This window comes from Hemitrygon akajei, chromosome 6 (assembly GCF_048418815.1).
Source record: "Hemitrygon akajei chromosome 6, sHemAka1.3, whole genome shotgun sequence".
NCBI classification, from domain to species: domain Eukaryota; kingdom Metazoa; phylum Chordata; class Chondrichthyes; order Myliobatiformes; family Dasyatidae; genus Hemitrygon; species Hemitrygon akajei.
In genome coordinates this window covers 144,272,391-144,292,888 of record NC_133129.1, presented here as the reverse complement: position 1 = coordinate 144,292,888, position 20,498 = coordinate 144,272,391, and the positions used below count along the sequence as shown (strand labels likewise).

The 20,498-nt window shown below is 39.0% G+C and overlaps 1 protein-coding gene across 3 annotated transcripts in view; it reads left to right on the top strand.

Moving 5' to 3' along the window:
• LOC140729555 (ethanolamine kinase 1-like) overlaps positions 1-20,498 on the top strand; it is a 422,765-nt gene that overhangs the window by 247,167 nt on the left and 155,100 nt on the right. For all 3 annotated transcript variants that reach the window (XM_073049448.1, XM_073049449.1, XM_073049450.1), the window contains exon 5: positions 29-112. In XM_073049448.1, coding sequence (XP_072905549.1) covers positions 29-112 — 84 coding nt within the window. The remainder of the gene's footprint in view (positions 1-28; positions 113-20,498) is intronic.

The following is a 20,498-nucleotide window of genomic DNA, read 5'->3' as shown; positions in this document are numbered from 1 at the left end:
TAACAGATAAATATTGCCTCTTTCTTAGGGGATGTAAAGTTCATTGATTACGAATATGCTGGGTACAACTACCAGGCCTATGATATTGGAAACCACTTTAATGAATTTGCAGGTAAGACACAGATTACCATGAATGTGAAACTGGGAGAAGGCATCCAGTTAGCTTGCTCTTCACATTGAACTTATAGCTGACCATTCATTATAGCCATCATTAGCCCATTTATTTCAGTGTTTTTATCAACTAAAATTAATAAACAAATTTGAACTTGGTGATCATAAAGTAGGATTAATGGAGGCCCTAAAATGGTTTACATAGGATTGTGTATTGCTACAGCAATCTTGCACTCCACATAAAACCTGCTTTTTTTTCTCTCTCTCTTTTTATCAGTTAGGGACTAATATAATTGCTAAGTGACATTGAAGGTGACACATTGCTGGAACTGAATTTTGTTGCATTTGAATTTTACATCTTTGTGCATACAGACCATCATCAATAGATCTAGGTTGGCCGTGGACTCAGCTGAATCTTTCAAAGACAAACTGCACATTCATTTCCATGGAGTATAGAGTAGCCAACGAAACCACAAAAGTGTGAATAGAAATCTAGAAAAGAAGCAAGTTAATTGGTGAAGAAATTTAACTATGGGGATCTGGTGTTCAGTCTAGTGCAGAACCATCACTCTATTTTAGCATCGTTAAACTTCTTTAAATGATAACTTCCATTAACAGAAATTATTCTGATGTTTAATCTAGCTGCAATTTATAAGCCCAGGTCTCAGCCCTAGCAATTAGGTCCAAATCCCAAGTTATTGTTATTTATAGACTGTAAGTTGATATTACTGACAATAGTTGGCACAGTGGCACAGCCATTAGAGCTGTTGTCTCACAGCATCAGTGACCCACGTTCATTTCTGATATCTCTTGTAGACTGTGTGGAGTTGTATATCTCCCTCTGACCTCATGTGATTCTTCTAGATGCTGTCATTTCATTCCAAATCCCAAAGACATTAGAGCTGGGAGTTGAAATGAGTGCTGCAGATTGCCCCTACTGTGTAACTGAGTGTTGAAATCTGAAGAGAAATAATAGAAATGTGCAGAGCTGTGAAGTTTACATGAAAATCAGTCATTGGACGGCTTCACTCTGGGTAAGTGTTCACTTGATGCCCAAATTGTGATCTCCTATGTCTTAGAAGGGCAGCATGTGTTGTTCATCCAGAAATGCCCTTTGAACGTCATGGCTTGTCCGGGTATTTCAGAGGGCAAGTAGAAGTCAATCACATTACTATATCTCTCATGTTACATACAGGCAGAAACCAGCTTAGAAGAGTAGACTTAGTTTCTTGTGAATATTTATAACCAAATGGATATTTACAATCCAATCTAGCAATATCATGGCCACTCTAGCTTTTCATCCAAAATATTCTTTATTTCCATTATTTAATTTCTCCCTGATGTGATGCTACAATTTGAACTCATTGTCTGGAATTAATCCAGGATTTTGTATATTAATCTGGTATTTATTTACTGCTGAGCTTCTGCTCGTTACAGTGTTCATTTGCTAATAGAGTTTAAACAATTAAAACTTCTGATCATATATTCATTTGCCCTAATATCCCCTAACATTTTGATGTCCAATTTTTTTCTGAAAAGTGTGGTGTTTAATATATCTTTAGAACATAGAACAGTACAGTATAGGAACAGATCTTTTGGCCAAAATATTGTGTCAAACTAATTAAACTAATGACACCTAATTAAACTAATCCCTTTTGCCTACACATCATCCAATCCTTCCATTCTCTACATTCATGAATGAACCAGGAGGTACGTCATCTGCTGAAGGCTAGATCTGCGGCATTCAAGGCTGGTGACCCAGGTCTGTACCAGAAAACCAGGTATGACTGGCAGAGAGCTATCTCAAGGGCGAAGAGACAATTTCGAATGAGGTCAGAGGTAACATTGGATGTATGACAACTCTGGCAGGGTTTGCAAGACATTACTTCCTACAAAGTGAAACCCAATAGCATGAATGGCAGCAATGCTTCTCTACCAGATGAACTTAAGGTCTTCTATGGACACTCTGAAAGGGAAAATATAACTACAACTGACAGCTATGAAGATCCCTGCTGCACCCAGTGACCTTGCAACCTCTATCTTGGAGGCCAATGTTAGGCTGTCTTTAAAGAGACTGAACCCTTGCAAAGCAGAAGGCCCCGACGGAATATTTAGTAAGGCTCTGAAAACCTGTGCCAACCAAGTGGCAGGAGTATTTGAGAACATTTTCAACCTCTCACTGCTACAGCTGGAAGTTCCCACTTGCTTCAAAAAGGCAACTATTATACCAGTGCCTATGAAGAACAGCTGCTTTAATGACTATCACCCGGTAGCAGTCATATATACAATGCTGAAATGCTTTGAGAGGTTGTTCATGACTGGACTGAACTCCTGCCTCAGCAAGGAGCTGGACCCATTGCAATTTGCCTATTGCTACAGTAGGTCAATGGCAGATGCAATCTCAATTGCTCTTCACATGGCCTTAGACCACCTGGATAATACAAACACTTATGTTGGGATGCTGTTCATCAACTATAGCTCAGCATTTAACACCATTATTCCCACAATCCTGATTGATAAGTTACAGACCTGGGCCTCTGTACCTCCTTGTGCAATTGGATCCTTGACTTCCTAACTAGAAGACAAAAATCTGTGTGGATTGGTGATAATATCTCCTCCTCGATGATGATCAACACTGGTGCACCTCAGCGGTGTGTGCTTAGCCCACAGCTCTACTCTCTATATACCCATGATTGTGTGGCTAGGCCATCTATAAATTTGCTGATGATATAACCATTGTTGGTAGAATCTCAGGTGGAGATGAGAGGCCGTACAGGAGCGAGATATGCCAACTAATGGAGTAATGCTGCAGCAACAACCTGGCACTCAACATCAGTAAGACATAAGAGCTGATTGTGGACTTCAGGAAGGGTAAGATGAAGGAACACGTACCAATCCCCATACAGGGATCAGAAATGGAGAGAGTGAGCAGTTTCAAGTTAGCGGGTGTCAAGATCTCTGAGGACCCAACCTGGTCCCAACATATCAATGCAGCTATAAAGAAGGCAAAGCAGTGACTATACTTTTTAGGAGTTTGAAGAGATTTGGATGCACTCAAATGCACTCAAAAACATCAATAGGTGTACCGTGAAGAGCATTCTGACAGACTGCATCACTGTCTAATATGGGGGGGAGGGGGGGGGGGGCTGTACAAGAAGCTGCAGAGGGTCATAAGTTTACTAGCCCACAAAGTACCCAAGACATCTCTGTGGTAAACTATGTGTACCTGTCTGGACATGCCCCTCTGCTGACTGCTCCTGTGGCTCCTCCCACAGACCCCTGTGGAAAGGCAATTGGAGACACTGCTCCTCCCTCAGTCTCCAAGATGCCGTGCTCCGTTTTGCTGTTAATAAAAGCCTATCGTTCACCTCCCGTCTCCGAGAGTTATTGATGGTGCATCAATCTCCAAGGAGCGGTGTCTCAGAAAGGCAGCATCCATTATTAAGGACATCCAGCACCCAGAGCATGCCCTTTTCTCAATGTTACCATCAGGTAGGAGGTACGGAAGCCTGAAGGCACACACTGAGTGATTCAGGAACAGCTTCTTCCCCTCTGCCATCCAATTCCTCAATGAACATTGAACCTGTGAACGCTACCTCACATTTTTAATATATATTATTTCTGGTTTTGCATGATTTTTAATCTATTCAACATACACAGACTGTAATTGATTTACTTGTTTATTTTTTTCCCTTTTCTTCTATGTTATGTATTGCATTGAACTGCCGCTGCTAAGTTAAAAAAATTTCACATCACATGCTGGTGATAGTAAAACTAATTCTGATTCTGATTCTGACATTCATATGCCCTTCTAAGAACCTCTTGAATTACTCTATCATATCTACCTTCACCAAAACCACTGGCAGTGAATTCCAGACAATTACCACACTCCGTGTAAAAGAACTTGCCCTGGCATATCTGTTTGAACTTTCCCCCTATCGCCTTAACTTTATAGCCTTGAGTATTTGTAATATTAAATTTGCTACATGTTTGTTCTGTGGCCTTTGCCAGGTTGGCCCAGTGAGAATACAAATTTCAATCATTTACAAGCTTCTTAGACTGTGAAGGGCAGTTAATCCAACCTTGATCTTACCCTCTGCAAAGACCCCATGGATCTTTACAGCACAGACTTTTATGTTGCTCTTAAATGTGGGAATCTTTCTTGATTTTGTTCTTCACTCCCTGAGGAACAGATAGACAATTGTAGGAAAATTGTTACTCCAACAAATTCCAGAAATTAGCCTTTTAAGAATATGAATATTGATGAAATCTGATGCATAACTGTTCTCCCATTTATGGGTTAGAGATACCATCCCCCCCACACTGTGTATTCGATTTATAAATAATTATAATGATAGAACTTTATCTCTTTCTACTCTATAATAAAATGAATAATCATACTAATTTATCTTTAATTTTCAAGTTCAAGTTATGTAGAGTAGACAAATTGGTTTCCCACTCTTATATGGAATAGTAAGTTAATATGTTTGTTCTAAACTTATGCAAACATACAAATCAGGCATTCAGAATTCAGACAATGCTTTGCACATTTCAGTTCCATTTGCTTCAGAAACTGCGACCTGCAAAGCCAAGAAGTCCTGTAAAACTCAACTTGGTGTCATGTTTTAAAGAGTTATTGTGTTGGGTTCAGCAAGCATTGTAACATAATATCTGCTCGCATTTAATATTCAAAACAAAATTGGGTAAAAATAGCTCACATAGTATTCCCATAATAGTATTTAATAGTTTTAAATATTATCATTTAATTGACTATTTACTTGTTTTTTTTAAATGGGAATCAACTTTTGTTATCTCTCACACTGCCACGTAACAGACTATATCACTTAATAAGTGTAATAATCTAGGATGGAAAATATTTATTGTGTCGAGCTTTACAATTGTCTTTATTGCTAGCCATTTATTTATTTAATAATAAAATGTTTGTTTTATTGTAAATTCTGAATTACTACCATCCGTGGAATGAGCAACTGATAGAATGGCTACTGCAATGGATTGTTTTGTGTTCTGTGTAAAAGATCTAGTTACTAATGGGCCTATCTTAAGTCCAAAAATGTTGTCAGCTTGGCAACAGAATGTATTTGTCAGATATGGTCAGAAACTCAAATGTACAATTGGGATGGGCAAAGTGTGGAAGAACCCTCTTGGCTACTGATATGAGGTAAAGAGTCATGCTATCATTAAAGATTTCTGGATTGCTTCTTCATTTATTGACAATCAGAGACCTCACTATTACAAATGTAGTGCTCATGTTAATGAGATAAATAAGCTGTATGTTTTGAATGAATTACATTCTTGGCGTCACTGCTTTTATAAGAAGAGGGCAATCCATTATCTGTATGGAGATTGCATGTTCTCTTTTTGACTACATCTGGTTCTTCAAGTTTCCTCCCATATCTGTAAAGGGGCTGGATGGCTTGGAGTTTGTAAAATGTGTGCAGGATAGTTTTTTGCAGCAATACATAGAGGTACCAACTAGAGAAGGGGCAGTGTCGGATCTCCTGTTAGGGAATGAGATAGATCAGGTGACGGAGCTATGTGTTGGGGAGCACTTCTGACCCAGTGATCACAATGCCATTAGTTTCAATATAATTATGGAGAAGGATAGGACTGGACCCAGGGTTGGGATTTTTGATTGGAGAAAGGCTAATTTTGAGGAGATGCAAAAGGATTTAGAAGGAATGGATTGGGACAATTTGTTTTATGGGAAGGATGTAGCAGAGAAATGGAGGTCATTTAAAAGTGAAATTTTGAGGGTACAGAATCTTTATGTTCCTGTTAGGTTGAAAGGAAAGATTAGAAGTTTGGGAGAGCCATGGTTTTCAAGGGATATTGGAAACTTGGTTCAGAAAAAGAGAGAGATCTACAGTAAATATAGGCAGCATGGTGTAAATGAGGTGCTTGAGGAATATAAAGAATGTAAAAAGAATCTTAAGAAAAAAAGAAGCTAAAAGAAGCTTTGGCAAATAAGGTGAAAATAAATCCAAAGGGTTTCTACAGTTATATTAATAGCAAAAGAATAGTGAGGGATAAAATTGGTCCCTTAGAGAATCAGAGTGGACAGCTATGTGTGGAGCTGAAAGAGATGGGGGAGATTTTGAACAATTTCTTTTCTTTGGTATTCACTCAGGAGAGAGATATGGAATTGTGTAACGTAAGGGAAACAAGTAGGGTAGTTATAGAAACTATGATGATTAAAGAAGAGGAAGTACTGGCGCTTTTAAAGAATATAAAAGTGGATAAGTCTCTGGATCCTGACAGGATATTCCCTCGGACCTTGAGGGAAGTTAGAGTAGAAATAGCTGGGGCTCTGACAGAAATATTTCAAATATCATTAGAAACAGGGATGGTGCCAGAGGATTGCATATTGCTCATGTGGTTACATTGTTTAAAAAGGGTTCTAAGAGTAAATCTAGCAATTATCGGCCTGTAAGTTTGACGTCAGTGGTGGGTAAATTAATGGAAGGATTCTTAGAGATGGTATATATAATTATCTGGATAAACAGGATCTGATTAGGAACAGTCAATGTGGATTTGTGCGTGGAAGGTCATGTTTGACAAATCTTACTGAATTTTTTGAAGAGATTACTAGGAAAGTTGATGAGGGTAAAGCAGTGAATGTTGTCTATATGGGCTTCAGTAAGGCTTTTGACAAGGTTCCACATGGAAAGTTAGTTAGGAAGGTTCAATCGTTAGGTATTAATATTGAAGTAGTAAATTGGATTCAACAGTGGCTGGATGGGAGATGCCAGAGAGTAGTGGTGGATAACTGTTTGTCAGGTTGGAGGCCGGTGACTAGTGGGCCTCAGGGATCTGTACTGGGTCCAAAGTTGTTTGTCATATATGTTGATGATCTGGATGATGGGGTGGTAAATTGGATTAGTAAGTATGCAGATTATACTAAGATAGGTGGCATTGTGGATAATGAAGTAGGTTTTCAAAGCTTGCTGAGAGACTTAGGCCAGTTAGAAGAGTGGGCTGAAAGATGGCAGATGGAGTTTAATGCTGATAAGTATGAGGTGCTATGTTTTGGTAGAAATACTCAAAATAGGACATACATGGTAAATGGTAGGGCATTGAAAAATGCAGAAGAACAGAGTGATCTGGGAATAATGGTACATAGTTCCCTGAAGGTGGAATCTCATGTGGATAGGGTGGTGAAGAAAGCTTTTGGTATGCTGCCTTTATAAATCAGAGCATTGAGTATAGGAGTTGGGATGTAATGTTAAAATTCTACAAGGCCAAATTTGGAGAATTGTGTACAGTTCTGGTCACCAAATTATAGGAAAGATGTCAACAAAATAGAGAGAATACAGAGGAGATTTGCTAGAATGTTACCTGGGTTTCAGCACCTAAGTTGTAGAGAAAGTTTGAACAAGTTAGGTCTTTATTCTTTGGAGTGTAGAAGATTGAGGGGGGACTTGGTAGAGGTATTTACAATTATGAGGGGGATAGATAGAGTTGACGTGGATAGGCTTTTTCCATTGAGAGTAGAGGTGATTTAAACAATAGGACATGAGTTGAGAGTTAAGGGGCAAAAGTTTAGGGGTAACATGAGGGGGAACTTTTTTATTCAGAGAGTGGTAGCTGTGTGGAATGAGCTTCCAGTAGAAGTGGTAGAGGCAGGTTCGATATTGTCATTTAAAAAAAAATTGGATAGGTATATGGACAGGAAAGGAATGGAGAGTTATGGGCTGAGTGCAGGTCGGTAGGACTAGGTGAGAGTAAGCATTCGGCACGGACTAGAAGGGCCAAGATGGCCTGTTTCCATGCTGTAATTGTTATATGGTTATATCCCAGAGATATGAGAATTGTTTGGTTAATCAAGCAGTAAATTGCTGCTTGTGTATAGATGAGTGATGGAAAATGAAGAGAATTCTTAGGAATATGGACAGAAAATTACACAGGGAATGGGATTGCTCTGAGAGAAAACATAGACCCAATGGCCAAATTGTCTTCTTCAATGTCTTAAGGGTAGCATTTATTCATAGTCATGGAGGTAAGCAACATAGAGGTAAGCCCTTTGGCCCAACTCCATTGTACATCCCTAAAGGCCCTTTGAACTTTATGGCTAAACCAAGACATTTCTGAGGGGAGATAGGAATCACTCACATTGCTATGGCTCTGGTGTCATGGATTGGCAGAGTCAACTCAGAATAGCAGATTTTCACAAGAGGGCTTTTAGTTCCATGCTCGTTGATTGGCATCCTACTATGACTCAGTTAACAATATACATACCTGTGTATTTGGTCATTTCAAGCAGGGAATATGTGTCAGATTTTGCAATCTGATGCCCACAGCAAATGACACATATTTTATTTTCCCTGGCTGACTTGATCAATATGCTTCATGGAGGCACTATTGACACCCAGGAGTGTTACACTCTGTTATGATCCATTTGTCTCTGGCCATTGGAAGAGATTTTTTTCTTTGGGATACTTTCTATCAGGAACAGTTACTTTAAAGTACTGTCGCAATTCTGCTTTCATTGTCTGGTCCTAAACACAAAATTGATGAAGTCACCATGTGGATTGTTACTTTGTTACCCTAAGAGTTAGCTCCATAGTTCCTGCTGTTTGCTTGATAATAATCAATTATCAACGTGGCTCTAGTGTTGCACTGCAGGGCAGGAAAAAGCAAAGTCGAAATGTTGAAATCTCACTCTCTCAGCCCAAATCACAAGAATGCTGCAATGTATGAAGGCACCTCTTTATGAGAATCTAAAGTAGCTAAGGTCTGTTCAGAAAATGTTACTAAACAAGTTGCAGTTGCCTTTGTGTTGTGCGCTATCATGGTTATGACTCAGATGAAAGTTGATAGGACAGTCTGTCTTCACCTTGGTTAAGTAGTCCATCACCTGTGTGCTCATATGAATGGTTGACTGTCTTAAATTGACCCAGATATAGTAGACACTTTGTGAGGGAAGCAATTTGTGTTGAAAGCAGGAGAGGTGAAGTTACCAGCCTAGGTACATGGGTAAAACAGAGTATACATGGATATGGGAACAGATAGGGAGAATTGCCAGTCCTTGAAGATCTGTACCATTTTGTTAGGGAAATGCAGAGTATGCCAAGTAGTTACGTTTGCCTGTTCTTTGAAGAAAAATGTTATGACTCAGGTAGATTTAAGGAAAGCTGTACAATTCTATGACCTAATCGAGAATGAAAATAAAAATGAAAACAGGATTTAAAATTGAAAGATTTTTTAATGGAAATTAATGGATGACACAATAAATCCTTCAGTCATCATTTTTAACATGATAATGAACATGACCTCAAATGAAATTATAGTATGGTTATCCATTTAATGTCATTGTTTCCCCTCCACTCTTTTTATGGCCAACATCATAATTTATGGAAGACATTATAACAAATGAAGACAGCATTGTTATGACATACAATTCACTGACGTGACATCCAGAAGTTGCCTCCTGTAATTAATCATGAATCATTAATCATGCAATCATTATCTTCTATTTTATTTTTAATTATTGTAAGTATGTATGATAGCTGAGCTTTATGAATAGTGACAGTGATTGCTAGAGTTATGAAGCTTTTTTATGTCATTAACCATTTGGCCTCAGTAATCTACTTGCTTTTAACAAAAAAAAAAGAAACCAGGGTGTTTAATAAGACAACGGTTAGGAATAGAGTGAAAAACTACAACCTCCGCAGATAAATGTAATGTGATTTGTTTATAAAAATGAAAAACTGAGCCTATTGATAACCACATTTGTAAGTGTGTGTGTGCGTGTGCGTGTGCGTGTGCGTGTGTGTGTGTGTGTGTGGTCCCCATGGTGGTTTATGACCAGCTGGACGTGTTCTTGTCAATTATTGATTCAGGCAAATCTTTGTTAACAATGTGATCTGTTAAGCTTGAAGTAATCTCAGCCTTGACAGCTTATAGCTCTCTTGTTGTAAACAAAAGTCCTCACTAATTACTGGCTTATTAAAGAAAAATAAATGGTGTCTTTTGGTGAAAATATTGTAATTGATATTTTTTTCAGCTTCTGAACGAAGTGGTGCTGGCCTGCACTTTCATTTGTGGAGAAATTATGAAAGGCATGGATCAAAGTGTAGGTTACAACCTACAAAGCACTTTGGTTGAAAATAGGAGGAACAAGAGCTTGACTAGAGGCATATGCGTGTTTTGAAAGCATGCGGGTGAAAAAATGGCATATAGGAAAATAGAACATTGATTGTTTATACAGATGGCAATAAACTTAGAGATTCAGTCAATGAGATTGAACTTGGTATAGCAGTAATAAAGTATTGAATCACAAACTGCACAAAAAAGAATAAAAACTTCATGTTCTAGATTTTTCAATAATACCTTTTAGTTTAAAATGCCCCAATTTTATGCCAATTATGTCCCACAAGCAGCTGCAGACACACAGAATAATGGAGCAGATAATATGCAGTGATTAGTGATGTCAATCATCAGTGTCTAATGATTTTATAAATGGCACACATTTCTAGTTAAGACACTGAGAAGGTCCTGACAGAAACTGTTGGGTCATCATTATTGTGGCCTAATGGTGGGGAATAGCATTTTTTCGTGGACAATATCTTTTCCATCTATTCTATTCAAAGTAAGCAACTCAATATTTCCTACATATACCTACGTGTACAAGTGCATTAAACAATTTCTTTCAATAACAAATTGTTCAAAGAAGTCATCACCTTTTAACTTAACGCAATTTAGTTTTCTTTGGTACCTTTTTCCAGTCCTGTTTTGGCATAATCAACTTTGTAGTAATTCTTATAAAGGCACTTGGAACACAACATCGATTGCAAACTGTTCCAGTGGTAATCCTTCTGCTTGACATCACTGTTTTGTTAGAGGAAAAGGGCTTGCAAAGATGGATTCTTTGAAAGAAAGAATATGCCAATCAATTACAGTAAATGACCTTAACATGTCTCTGCACAATGGCTACATGGCCAATTATGTCCAACTATGTGCTCTACTGATTTTTAGTCAGAGCAGAGTAGATGTATGTGGCCCACAACAGTTCTTCTCTTTATTCCTCTGACATTCTACAAGTCAAGGGCATTGCCATGGTCCACATCCCAGCTGTGCTTCTCCTTCTTTTAAATACATGGACCAGCCGTTGCTCTACAACTACTCTGGCACTCCTGCCCAAATCTTTCTCCACCACACTGAAAACTGCATTGGTGTTGCTACCTACACTTGTGCAGAGCTTGTAAATTATATGACATTTACCACCACCTTCCATCCTACCTCAAATTCACCTTGATTATTACTGATACCCATCTTCCTTTTCTAGATTGCTCTGTCTCCATCGCAAAGGATCTACTATCCACCAGTATCTACCATAAACTTACCTCATCTACACCATTTCCCATTATCTCTTGCATCCAGCACATCATCCTTCAGCATTTCCACCCACTCTGATGGAATTCCATTATCAGCCACAACTTCCCTTCTACCTCCCCTTTTCTACTTTCTGCAGGGACTACTCCCTGCATGCCTTTCTGTTCCACGTTTCAGTTCCCACTAACCCTTCCTCATCTGCTGGCACTTTCCCAGGCTTTTCCAACCTTTATTTTAGGTTTCCACTGTCTGCAGTTTTAAAAAATATTTTCATTTACTTTAACATTCTGAAGATAAGCAAAACTTATTCCTCCATTTCCAACATCCAGCAAAATAAATAACCTTTCTAGATGAGGCAGAGATTCATGTGCACCTCCACTAACCTGCTTGACCTGTTGACTTCTTCCAGCAGATTTTGTGTTGCTACTAACAATGTTATTGGTATATTTTAGCACCATGACAAAATGATAATCCTTTAATAATTATTGTTTGAAAAGCCACAGCTTTTCATATCCTACTTAAAATCCTATTCCATGCCTTCTAATTCAATGGGTCAATGGTTCAATTTAATATCACAGAATGTATACAGTATACAGCCTGAAATCCTTACGCTTCACAGACATCCACAAAACAGAAAAAAATAAGCCAAAGAATGAATGACAGAAAACATTAGAACCCAAAAGTCCCCCTCCTCCTCCTATGCACAAGCAGCAGCGAAACATCACCCCCCCCCCACTTGCTCACCCCTCTCCCACCCACCTTGCCAGCAATGGGAAAGCCCCCCAGAGTCCGTGATCTAGAGTCCCTCAAAAACTACTGTCCATTTCAACACTTTGACATCTCAAATAGGCTCTCTCTCTCTCTTTCTCACTAGTGTGAGAGTCAGTAACACCAGTGAGGACTCGGATCATCCACAGGGCTACAACCCGAAGGTACACATCTTCCAGGCTGCACCTGGAGATATCGAAAATGCCTCGACAAATCCCGAGAGCGAGAACACTGCCTTGAAGAATCGCCGTTTGAGTGCAGCTGTAGATCATAGACTCCGACAGAATGGCAGCCTCCTTGAAAAGGGAAAAAGAAACATTAAAAGAGAAGAATTAAACTGTTTTGCAGGTGAATGGAAGTAGTCGCTCATGTCCACATGCACCTCTGCCACCATATTTAGCTCCCCCCGCTCCAAAATTCCCTTAGCATTCAAAATCTATCAGTCCGTGTGTTGAATATTCTCAACAACTGAGTACAAAGGAGAGAGTTTCAACCTTTTAAGTGAGGAAACTTTACCAGCTGAGTTCTAAATGGAGAAATCTTTCTTCTGTTACACTGGCCTACTATTGTACAAAAGGAAATATCTTCTACTCTATCCCATAGAATTTCCAATTAACTACCCTCTCATTTTCCTGCTCTCCAGGAAACAGGCATATTCTGTCTATTTTTAATGTGGTTATTTGAAAATTTTTTATTTGTTATTTGCCAATATATTATTGGCAATCTCTTTATTGTAGGAATTAGTTGAGAGTAAGTTTATTGCAATCCCTTTAAGGCAATTATATCTTTCTTAAATAGGGAGCTCCAGCTGTTCACAGACTCCAGATGTAATCTCATCAAGGCCCTTTATAATTAATGCAGTAAGACTCCCTTACTTATATATTCCAATCTTAGTGCAGCGAACATGCAATTAAATTGCTTAATTGCTTACAGCACCTGAACATTGACTTTTCCTGATTCATGTACAAAGATATCAAATTGCTCAAAATACCATTGTCTCTATTTATTTAAAAAGGATTCCACTTTCCCATTTCTGCTTCAAAAGTGCATAGCATAGCTAGGTGTTTATGGATTCTCCTTCATTCACTAAGACTCAAATATGCTAATAAGTTACAATGGCTAAAACAGCTTGAGGATTCCCTTCACTGATTCATTGGATTCCCATCCAATCAATAGTAAAGATCATTTCTGAAGCTCAGCAATCTTGGGCTAGTTGCGGATCTATGAACATCTGCACAAATACAAAGGCTATTTTGTTTTACACTATTTTGTGTCTGACACATCACTAGATCTTAAAGAAAAATATGGTTGTAATTTACCTTCAGTATTGCTGTTTTAATAAAATATTAACTGAGATGTGAAGGAATATTTCCCTTTTCCTTCGGTCTTCATTCCCTTGTAAAACAATACAGAAAGAGAGGGAGGGATATTATTCCCATCAAAAGATGAGGGTGGGGCACTTTACTGGGTGTAACTTTTGTCATAGATGACCTCATTCTAATCTAAATAGATTATGTTAGTTGTTTCATAGGAACTGAGCATGAGAGCAAGAGAATGCCGCAAAATAAGACAATTATCCATTATAACAATGACTGGGATTTAAACAAAGGCTTCTCAGCAGCATCACATGCACTAAGGTGCTTCACAAGGTGTCACTGAAGGATACTGTATATTAGATCTTGTTATCACAAAAACGGTTAAATGTTCAAGATATTTCCTGAAAAAAAGGGAATGAAAGAGGCAGAAGGGTTCATGTACGGAACTCTAGAGCTCTAGACCTGGACATGTTAAGTTGAATGATACAATAAAGTCTAGGGTGTTTCTGAAGTATACAATCATACCAACTATTTTGTGCTTAGATTATTATTTCTTCTCCAAACAAAATTCGTATTAAGATTTATGGATGTAATTTTTTTTTACTGTATGAAAGGTCAGTTTCAGAATTCTAATGGTTCCACCTTGAACAAATAGACCAGAATATTGCTGAAAGTCTCAAACATTTTCCTCTACCATTTCTGGAAATAATGAAAGAAACCAAGAGTGACAGATGAAGTGATTGGAACTTATAAAATGCTAGCTAAATTTGCAAGAATTTACAGATTCACATTGTTCAAATTAAATGATATCATTCATAATTAAGTCATAACTGCTGATGAAAATGAAATGTGAGCATTAAAAGGTTTCATAGTACTGCTATCCTAATATTGTTAGCTCGCAACTCAAGGATAATTGTTTCTGTAATGTTAGACTGCCAAGTTTTTATATTGCTATAACATACAGTGAAAGAATTCTTCAAGCTCCAATAAATTACTTAAATATAACAGCAATGAAAACAATAATTGAAATAAAGGTACCCCAGTGCTGATCCCAACTCTACACTAATTCAGAAGCCCTTGTATTGTTCATATTTAAAGTTTTATATTATCCAAAAATAATATCTGGGATAGCAAATTATCGGCTTTGGGTCATTGCCGAAGTTTGAAGGGATCAGAAAGTGGAATTGCCATTAAATGTATTGAAGATCTTGGAAAAATTGAAAGCGATATTTGGTTCTGGAAGCATCGAAAGGAGCATGCTAGTGTAGGTTTTCACAAATAAAAGTATGTGAGGTGTTTTATGTTTAATGAAACCCTAACACATTTTATTGAACTCCAAAACCTAAACACAAATGTGCGCTAAAAATCTTTATGTAACAACGTCACCTCAGACCAGCCTCTTAAAGTGAAACCCCAACTCAATGTCAGTGGTTGTGAATTATGTACATTTCTTCCAATTACATTACTCTACACAGGCTCCTCTAGAATTCAGTAAAACCAGCACTCTGAGCCTGTCTGGAGCTCAGATGAGCCACCCTGCTTGGGTCTTGCGTATCATGGGTGGAAGAAGCGCAGAAGCCGCTGACTTATCCTGATGTGCATTGACATGCTCGTGGTCATGTTGTGTCAGCAGAGGCATGGCAGCAGAATAATCCAAATTTTGGTGAAGCGGGTTAAGGCAATCTATTGAATATGTTCAGGTTTACATCTCTTATATATGATAAAAGTCTTTTCTCCCCATTTCAAAATACAGAATGTGCCATTGTACGGGGGCCTAAGGGAATGTTGGTGTGCATCATGGCAGATGAAAACAAATAAGGCAGAATGTAAGTCAACAGAAACCCAAGAGTGCTGTATGCCATGATGGGAGGTAGGAATCGGTGTAAAGGAATTGAATTTGACTCCCATCCACTCCATAATGTACTGGTTAGGCACAGGAGTACATTCAGCCAGAGACTCATTCCACTGAGATGTAACACTGAGTGTCATAGGAAGTAATTCCTACCTGTGGCCATCATCCCTTGGACACCATGAGCCAATAAGCTGGTCCTGGACTTATTTCCGCTTGGCATGATTAACTTATTATTATTTAATTATTTATGGTTTTATTTTGCTATATTTTTTCACTATTCTTGGTGTGGCTGTAACAAAACCCAATTTCCCTTGGGATCAATAAAGTACGTCTGTCTAAATTTGCTGAGGAGGGTGGAAAGCTGTTGAGAGGCCAACCGGGTGGTCGTGATATCAGAAATGAAATCACCTGGCACTAGTATTGGCTGCCCATATACTGACTCAGCCACGGATGACTTTGGTCCTCTTTTGGAGAAGTTCTGAGCCCCAGCAGAACCCAGAGGAGACAATCATGCCAACACTCATTGGTCAGAGAAGCCCTCAAAGCAGCCTTTAAGGAGCGATAAAACTGCTCATGGAGGCCATTGGACTGTGAGTGATGCAAGGTGGTGTAATGTAACCTAATGTTGAGGTTCTGGGCCAATGCAGCCCAGAGGTGTAAAATGATTTGGGGACTGCTGTCAAAGGAAATATCAGACAGGGTGCCAAACTGAGCAACCCAGGTGCTAATGAATGCCCAAGCCACATCTATGGCCATTGTTGTTGCTAGAGCGATGCCCTCTGGCTCGCTGGTGGTAGGGTCCACCATGGTAATAAGGTGCGTGAAACTGTGGGAGGGTCATGAGGACCAACAAGGTCCACATTTGACATGGTCAACCAGAATCGAACTTAGGGACCCATATGGAGGGGTGGAACCCAGGGTCTATTTGACCGGCGTACGGTGCTGAGTCTCTCCACATTGGCAAAGACAGCCTTCGCAGTTGCCAGCTTTTCTAAGTCCGGTCTACACGCGCCAGGATGGACTGGTGGGTCAGTTGTGGAAATGTGGTGCTCAATCTCATGTTTTGTGACTGTAGTGGAGAATGTGGGCTTGGTGAGGTCTGGGAATTTGTCCAGCAGTTGAATAAACTTACCTGCAGTGATGCATATGCTTGACAGAGTCGTTATGAGTAACTTACTTGGGGAGCCAACAGTTCTTAAAATCAACTAACAGTCCTTGGAGCACACAGGAAATCTGCACCAAATAGAGATCTAGCCACTTTAGCCAGGTTGAAATCCCATGTGTAACATTATCATAAACACAAAGTACACTGCAGATGCTGTGGTCAAAGCAGCACGTACAACACACTGGAGGAACTCAGCAGGTCAGGCAGCATCCATGGAAACGGGTAGTTAACATTTCAGGCCGAAAGGACTAAAGAGGGAGGGGGCAGGGGGAAAGAATTCCCTCCCACTCCCTTCCCCCATCCCAGTTTCACTCTGCCTCCTCCTCCAGCTGCCTATCACCTCTCTCATGATTCTGCCTTCTTCTATTACCTATAGTGCTTTCCCTTTACATTCCTTCTTCACCTTTCTTGCCTACCCCCTCCCTGCTTCCCCTCTCCCACCCCTTGATCTTTCCTCTGATTGGTTTTTCACCTGGCACCTACCAGTCTTGTCCTTCCCACCGTCCCCCCACCTTCTTAATAGGGCCCCTGCCCCCTCCCTCTTCCGTCCTGATGAAGGGTCTCGGCCTGAAACATTGACTGCTCGTTTCCACGGATGCTGCCCGACCTGCTGAGTTCCTTCAGCATGTTGTTCCATGTGTAACATTGCCTGCTGACTCACAGCATCACCCATCATGTCCCGTAAGTCTGGATCCTGCTGCCATTGGTAGCTTCCAGTAAGATTTCGTTAGACTTTGACTTCCCAGCACGATCGCTTGAGCACCCGTGTCACACAGTAAGTGTCACCCTAAAAGGATGCCCGTAATGAACAGTAGACAACCCTGCCAGCTGGAACCCACAGTGTTTATAGACCTCTGATGTCCCGTTACACTGGTATTGTCGAAGCTGCAAGGCGCTCAGCATTTCCTAGCATTCGTACCAAAGCAACCATGGTAGAAACACGTACCCGGCATTGTCAGTTTCACAACCGCAGGCATCGTTATGTTGTTATCTTTGATGACTAGTCTTATTGAGGTAGAGAAGGAAGGAGGAACCATGCACTGTTGCCTAGCTGAATGTGGACTATCAGACATTTTAGCAGGTTCCTTATAGTCCTTCACAGGTGCATTAGCGAGGGCTATATGGACTTGATCAGGAATTAGCTGCATGAAGAATTCTTTAAGAATAAAAGAAGGATGGTGATTTCCCAGGAGAGACAGCATGTAGTCCATTACCTCAAAAGGGTTAGCATTGCCGACACCAGGTAAGGAGAGCAACTGTTTGGTGCACTCAGACTCTGATAGTCCAAAAGTCTGTAAGAAGAATGTTTTCAGCGATCAGTATTTATTGTGTTCAGACAGCTGTTCAAGCAGACGCCCCACTCTCGCAGCCATGGAATTGCCACATGACACCTCCACGTAGTAGAATTTGGTGGTGGTGTCAGTGATTTCTCCTAGAGTAAACTGGGCTACAGATTATACAAACCAAACAACAGTATTTTGCTCCCAAATCTCCGGCAGTTTCAAATCGACTGCATAGCCGACTCTGGAATAATCCTAGAGCACGAGGTTACCAATGTAGGTATTTGCAAATAAAACAAAGTGAGGCATTTTATGCTTAATGAAACCCATAACACATTTTATTCAATTCCAACACTTAAAAACAAATGCACATTAAAATCTTTATGTAACAACGTCAACAAGTCAGATCACCCTCTTAAAGCAAAACCCCAACTCAATGTTGCTGGTAGTGAATTATGTACTTTCTCCCAATTATGTTACCCTACACTAGGATATAAGATCATTGCATAAAAAATGTTTCAGGATTTTTTGTAACAAATGCTTGGAATTTGGCCACACTAGCAAGAGTTCTGTCATATGGGGAAAGGGAGCAATGGGAAGAGAAATGCAGGAATCTGGAAGAATGCTGACATGGTTCTTGGCATTTGAAATCCCTTGAAAGGTGGTTGAGGAGCATGAGCATTAAGAGATGATGTGGATCCTCTAATCAGTAAAGGTAACCCGAAGCTGAAATTATTGTGGACTCTAGAAGATTTAGGAACATTGGTAGGGTAAATTCTGGCTTTAATTGGGGGAGTATTTGATTGTAGTGTATAATATTGCCATGAAGGTTAGAGAGCATTGGCGAAGGGGATTAGAGATCCCTTTATCTCTTTGCATCATCACCTCTCTGTCACCTCTGTTAATTTTCCTGATTCTTAATTTCCTTTGCTACACCTCATAATCCCAATTTAGAGTTAGCATCCATTCAACACTATTTTTGACATGTTATTCAATGATAAACTACAAAGAATAAATTCTATAAAAAACAGACATTTCTGTAAACCTATAAAAGTCTAATTACCATTTTTTTAGCATCTTTCCATATTTTTCCATTAATAAAACTCCTACAGTTCAAAAAGTTAAGGATTTTCAAATGAATTTGGATACCAAAAAGATGAGTGGGATTTGTTTTATTCATTGAGGACAAACCGATTAATTCAACTTTGTCTTCCAACTTGGTTTAAATTACTTGGAGAATGTTGCTGGAACTCCTTCGGCTTTTCCACTGAGGAAAATAAAAAAAAAAAATCACATTTGAATCAAATTTTGCTTTATTTTCGAAGCAGTAGCAAAAAGAGACAAGATGAACTTTTAATCATACGTATGAAAATCTGATCTTTTAAAAGTTAAGTATTTGAAATGGTGCCAGTGTGAATATTTCAAATGTCAAATATCTACTTAAACAAGTGTCTGAGAATTCATTCCCAATTGTTTTTGGAAAAAGCAACTGAACTTAGAAATCTTCACAGGAAAAGAAGATATATCACACCAGTACAATTCATAACCTTTCTGATGCATAATAAAATGCACATTCTCAAGAACATTCACTTTGTATGTTGCAAAAATCGGCAAACAAGATGGATTTGCAGGGTTGGTAGCTACTGTTAACTTCTTGCTACAAGAACATATTCAACAGGGTTTTAAAACTGGATGATGCTTTGATGTAAAACACAATGTCACTGGGTAAATGTAATCATGTCATTGTGGCATTTTTATTTTAATTCTCTTATTTACAGACTTCTGTATTATAGATGTGGTCTGCTCACTGTTCATTGGTTAATTTCTTTTAGTCGTCTCCCATTGGTACTTTTGATTAATTCATTCACTGTTCAGTTTCATTTTGTTATGTTTTGTTTTGAAATGTTGCTATGACAGAAAAGAATATTTGACAATTACAGATGTGTGTGTGCCTTAGATGTCATACTGGTTGGTCTACAGTACGAGCTATTGATTTAGGTTTTACAGCCACTGGAGAATTATTGGCATTCATCACTGACCTCAAAGTGCCACTGAGACCAAGTAACTTCCACGGTATGGATTTCCTCTTTCCAATGTCAATTGGTGTCAGGTATCAGTTTAAAGAGGATCCCTGGTGGACAGCAGTCATGATGTCATCAAGCTGGCTGAGCAGCCAGGCTTATAAAATAATTCTTACAGACGGCAAATCAGGAAGGAACAAACCTACATTTCCATTCACTTTATGACAATTTTACAAACGTAAATGAAGATTGGAATATATACTTAAAATTGAGAAGTTGCAGCATTAAAGTTGCAGCATCATAAATGCCGTTCTTGGAAAACAAAAACAAATCATAAAAATACATATTAGTTTTAAATACAAAGGTGAAGAAAATAATCCATTTCCATCAAGTTGGTTTTTATTATCAAGAATATTTGTATTTGTCACAATTTTGGGTATGCAACATAACTAACTGACTTAGAAATCATGCATGGAAATGGAAGACTTTCAGATATTTTACAGTGAGACTAGTTTGTTATTGCTTGACTTTCAGAGGTTGGCTTGTTTTCCCTCAGTCGTGCTGGAAGATGTTGAATACAGCAAAGTCTATGGAATCAGGTTGAGGCATTAACAGTACTTTTGGGAACTCTAC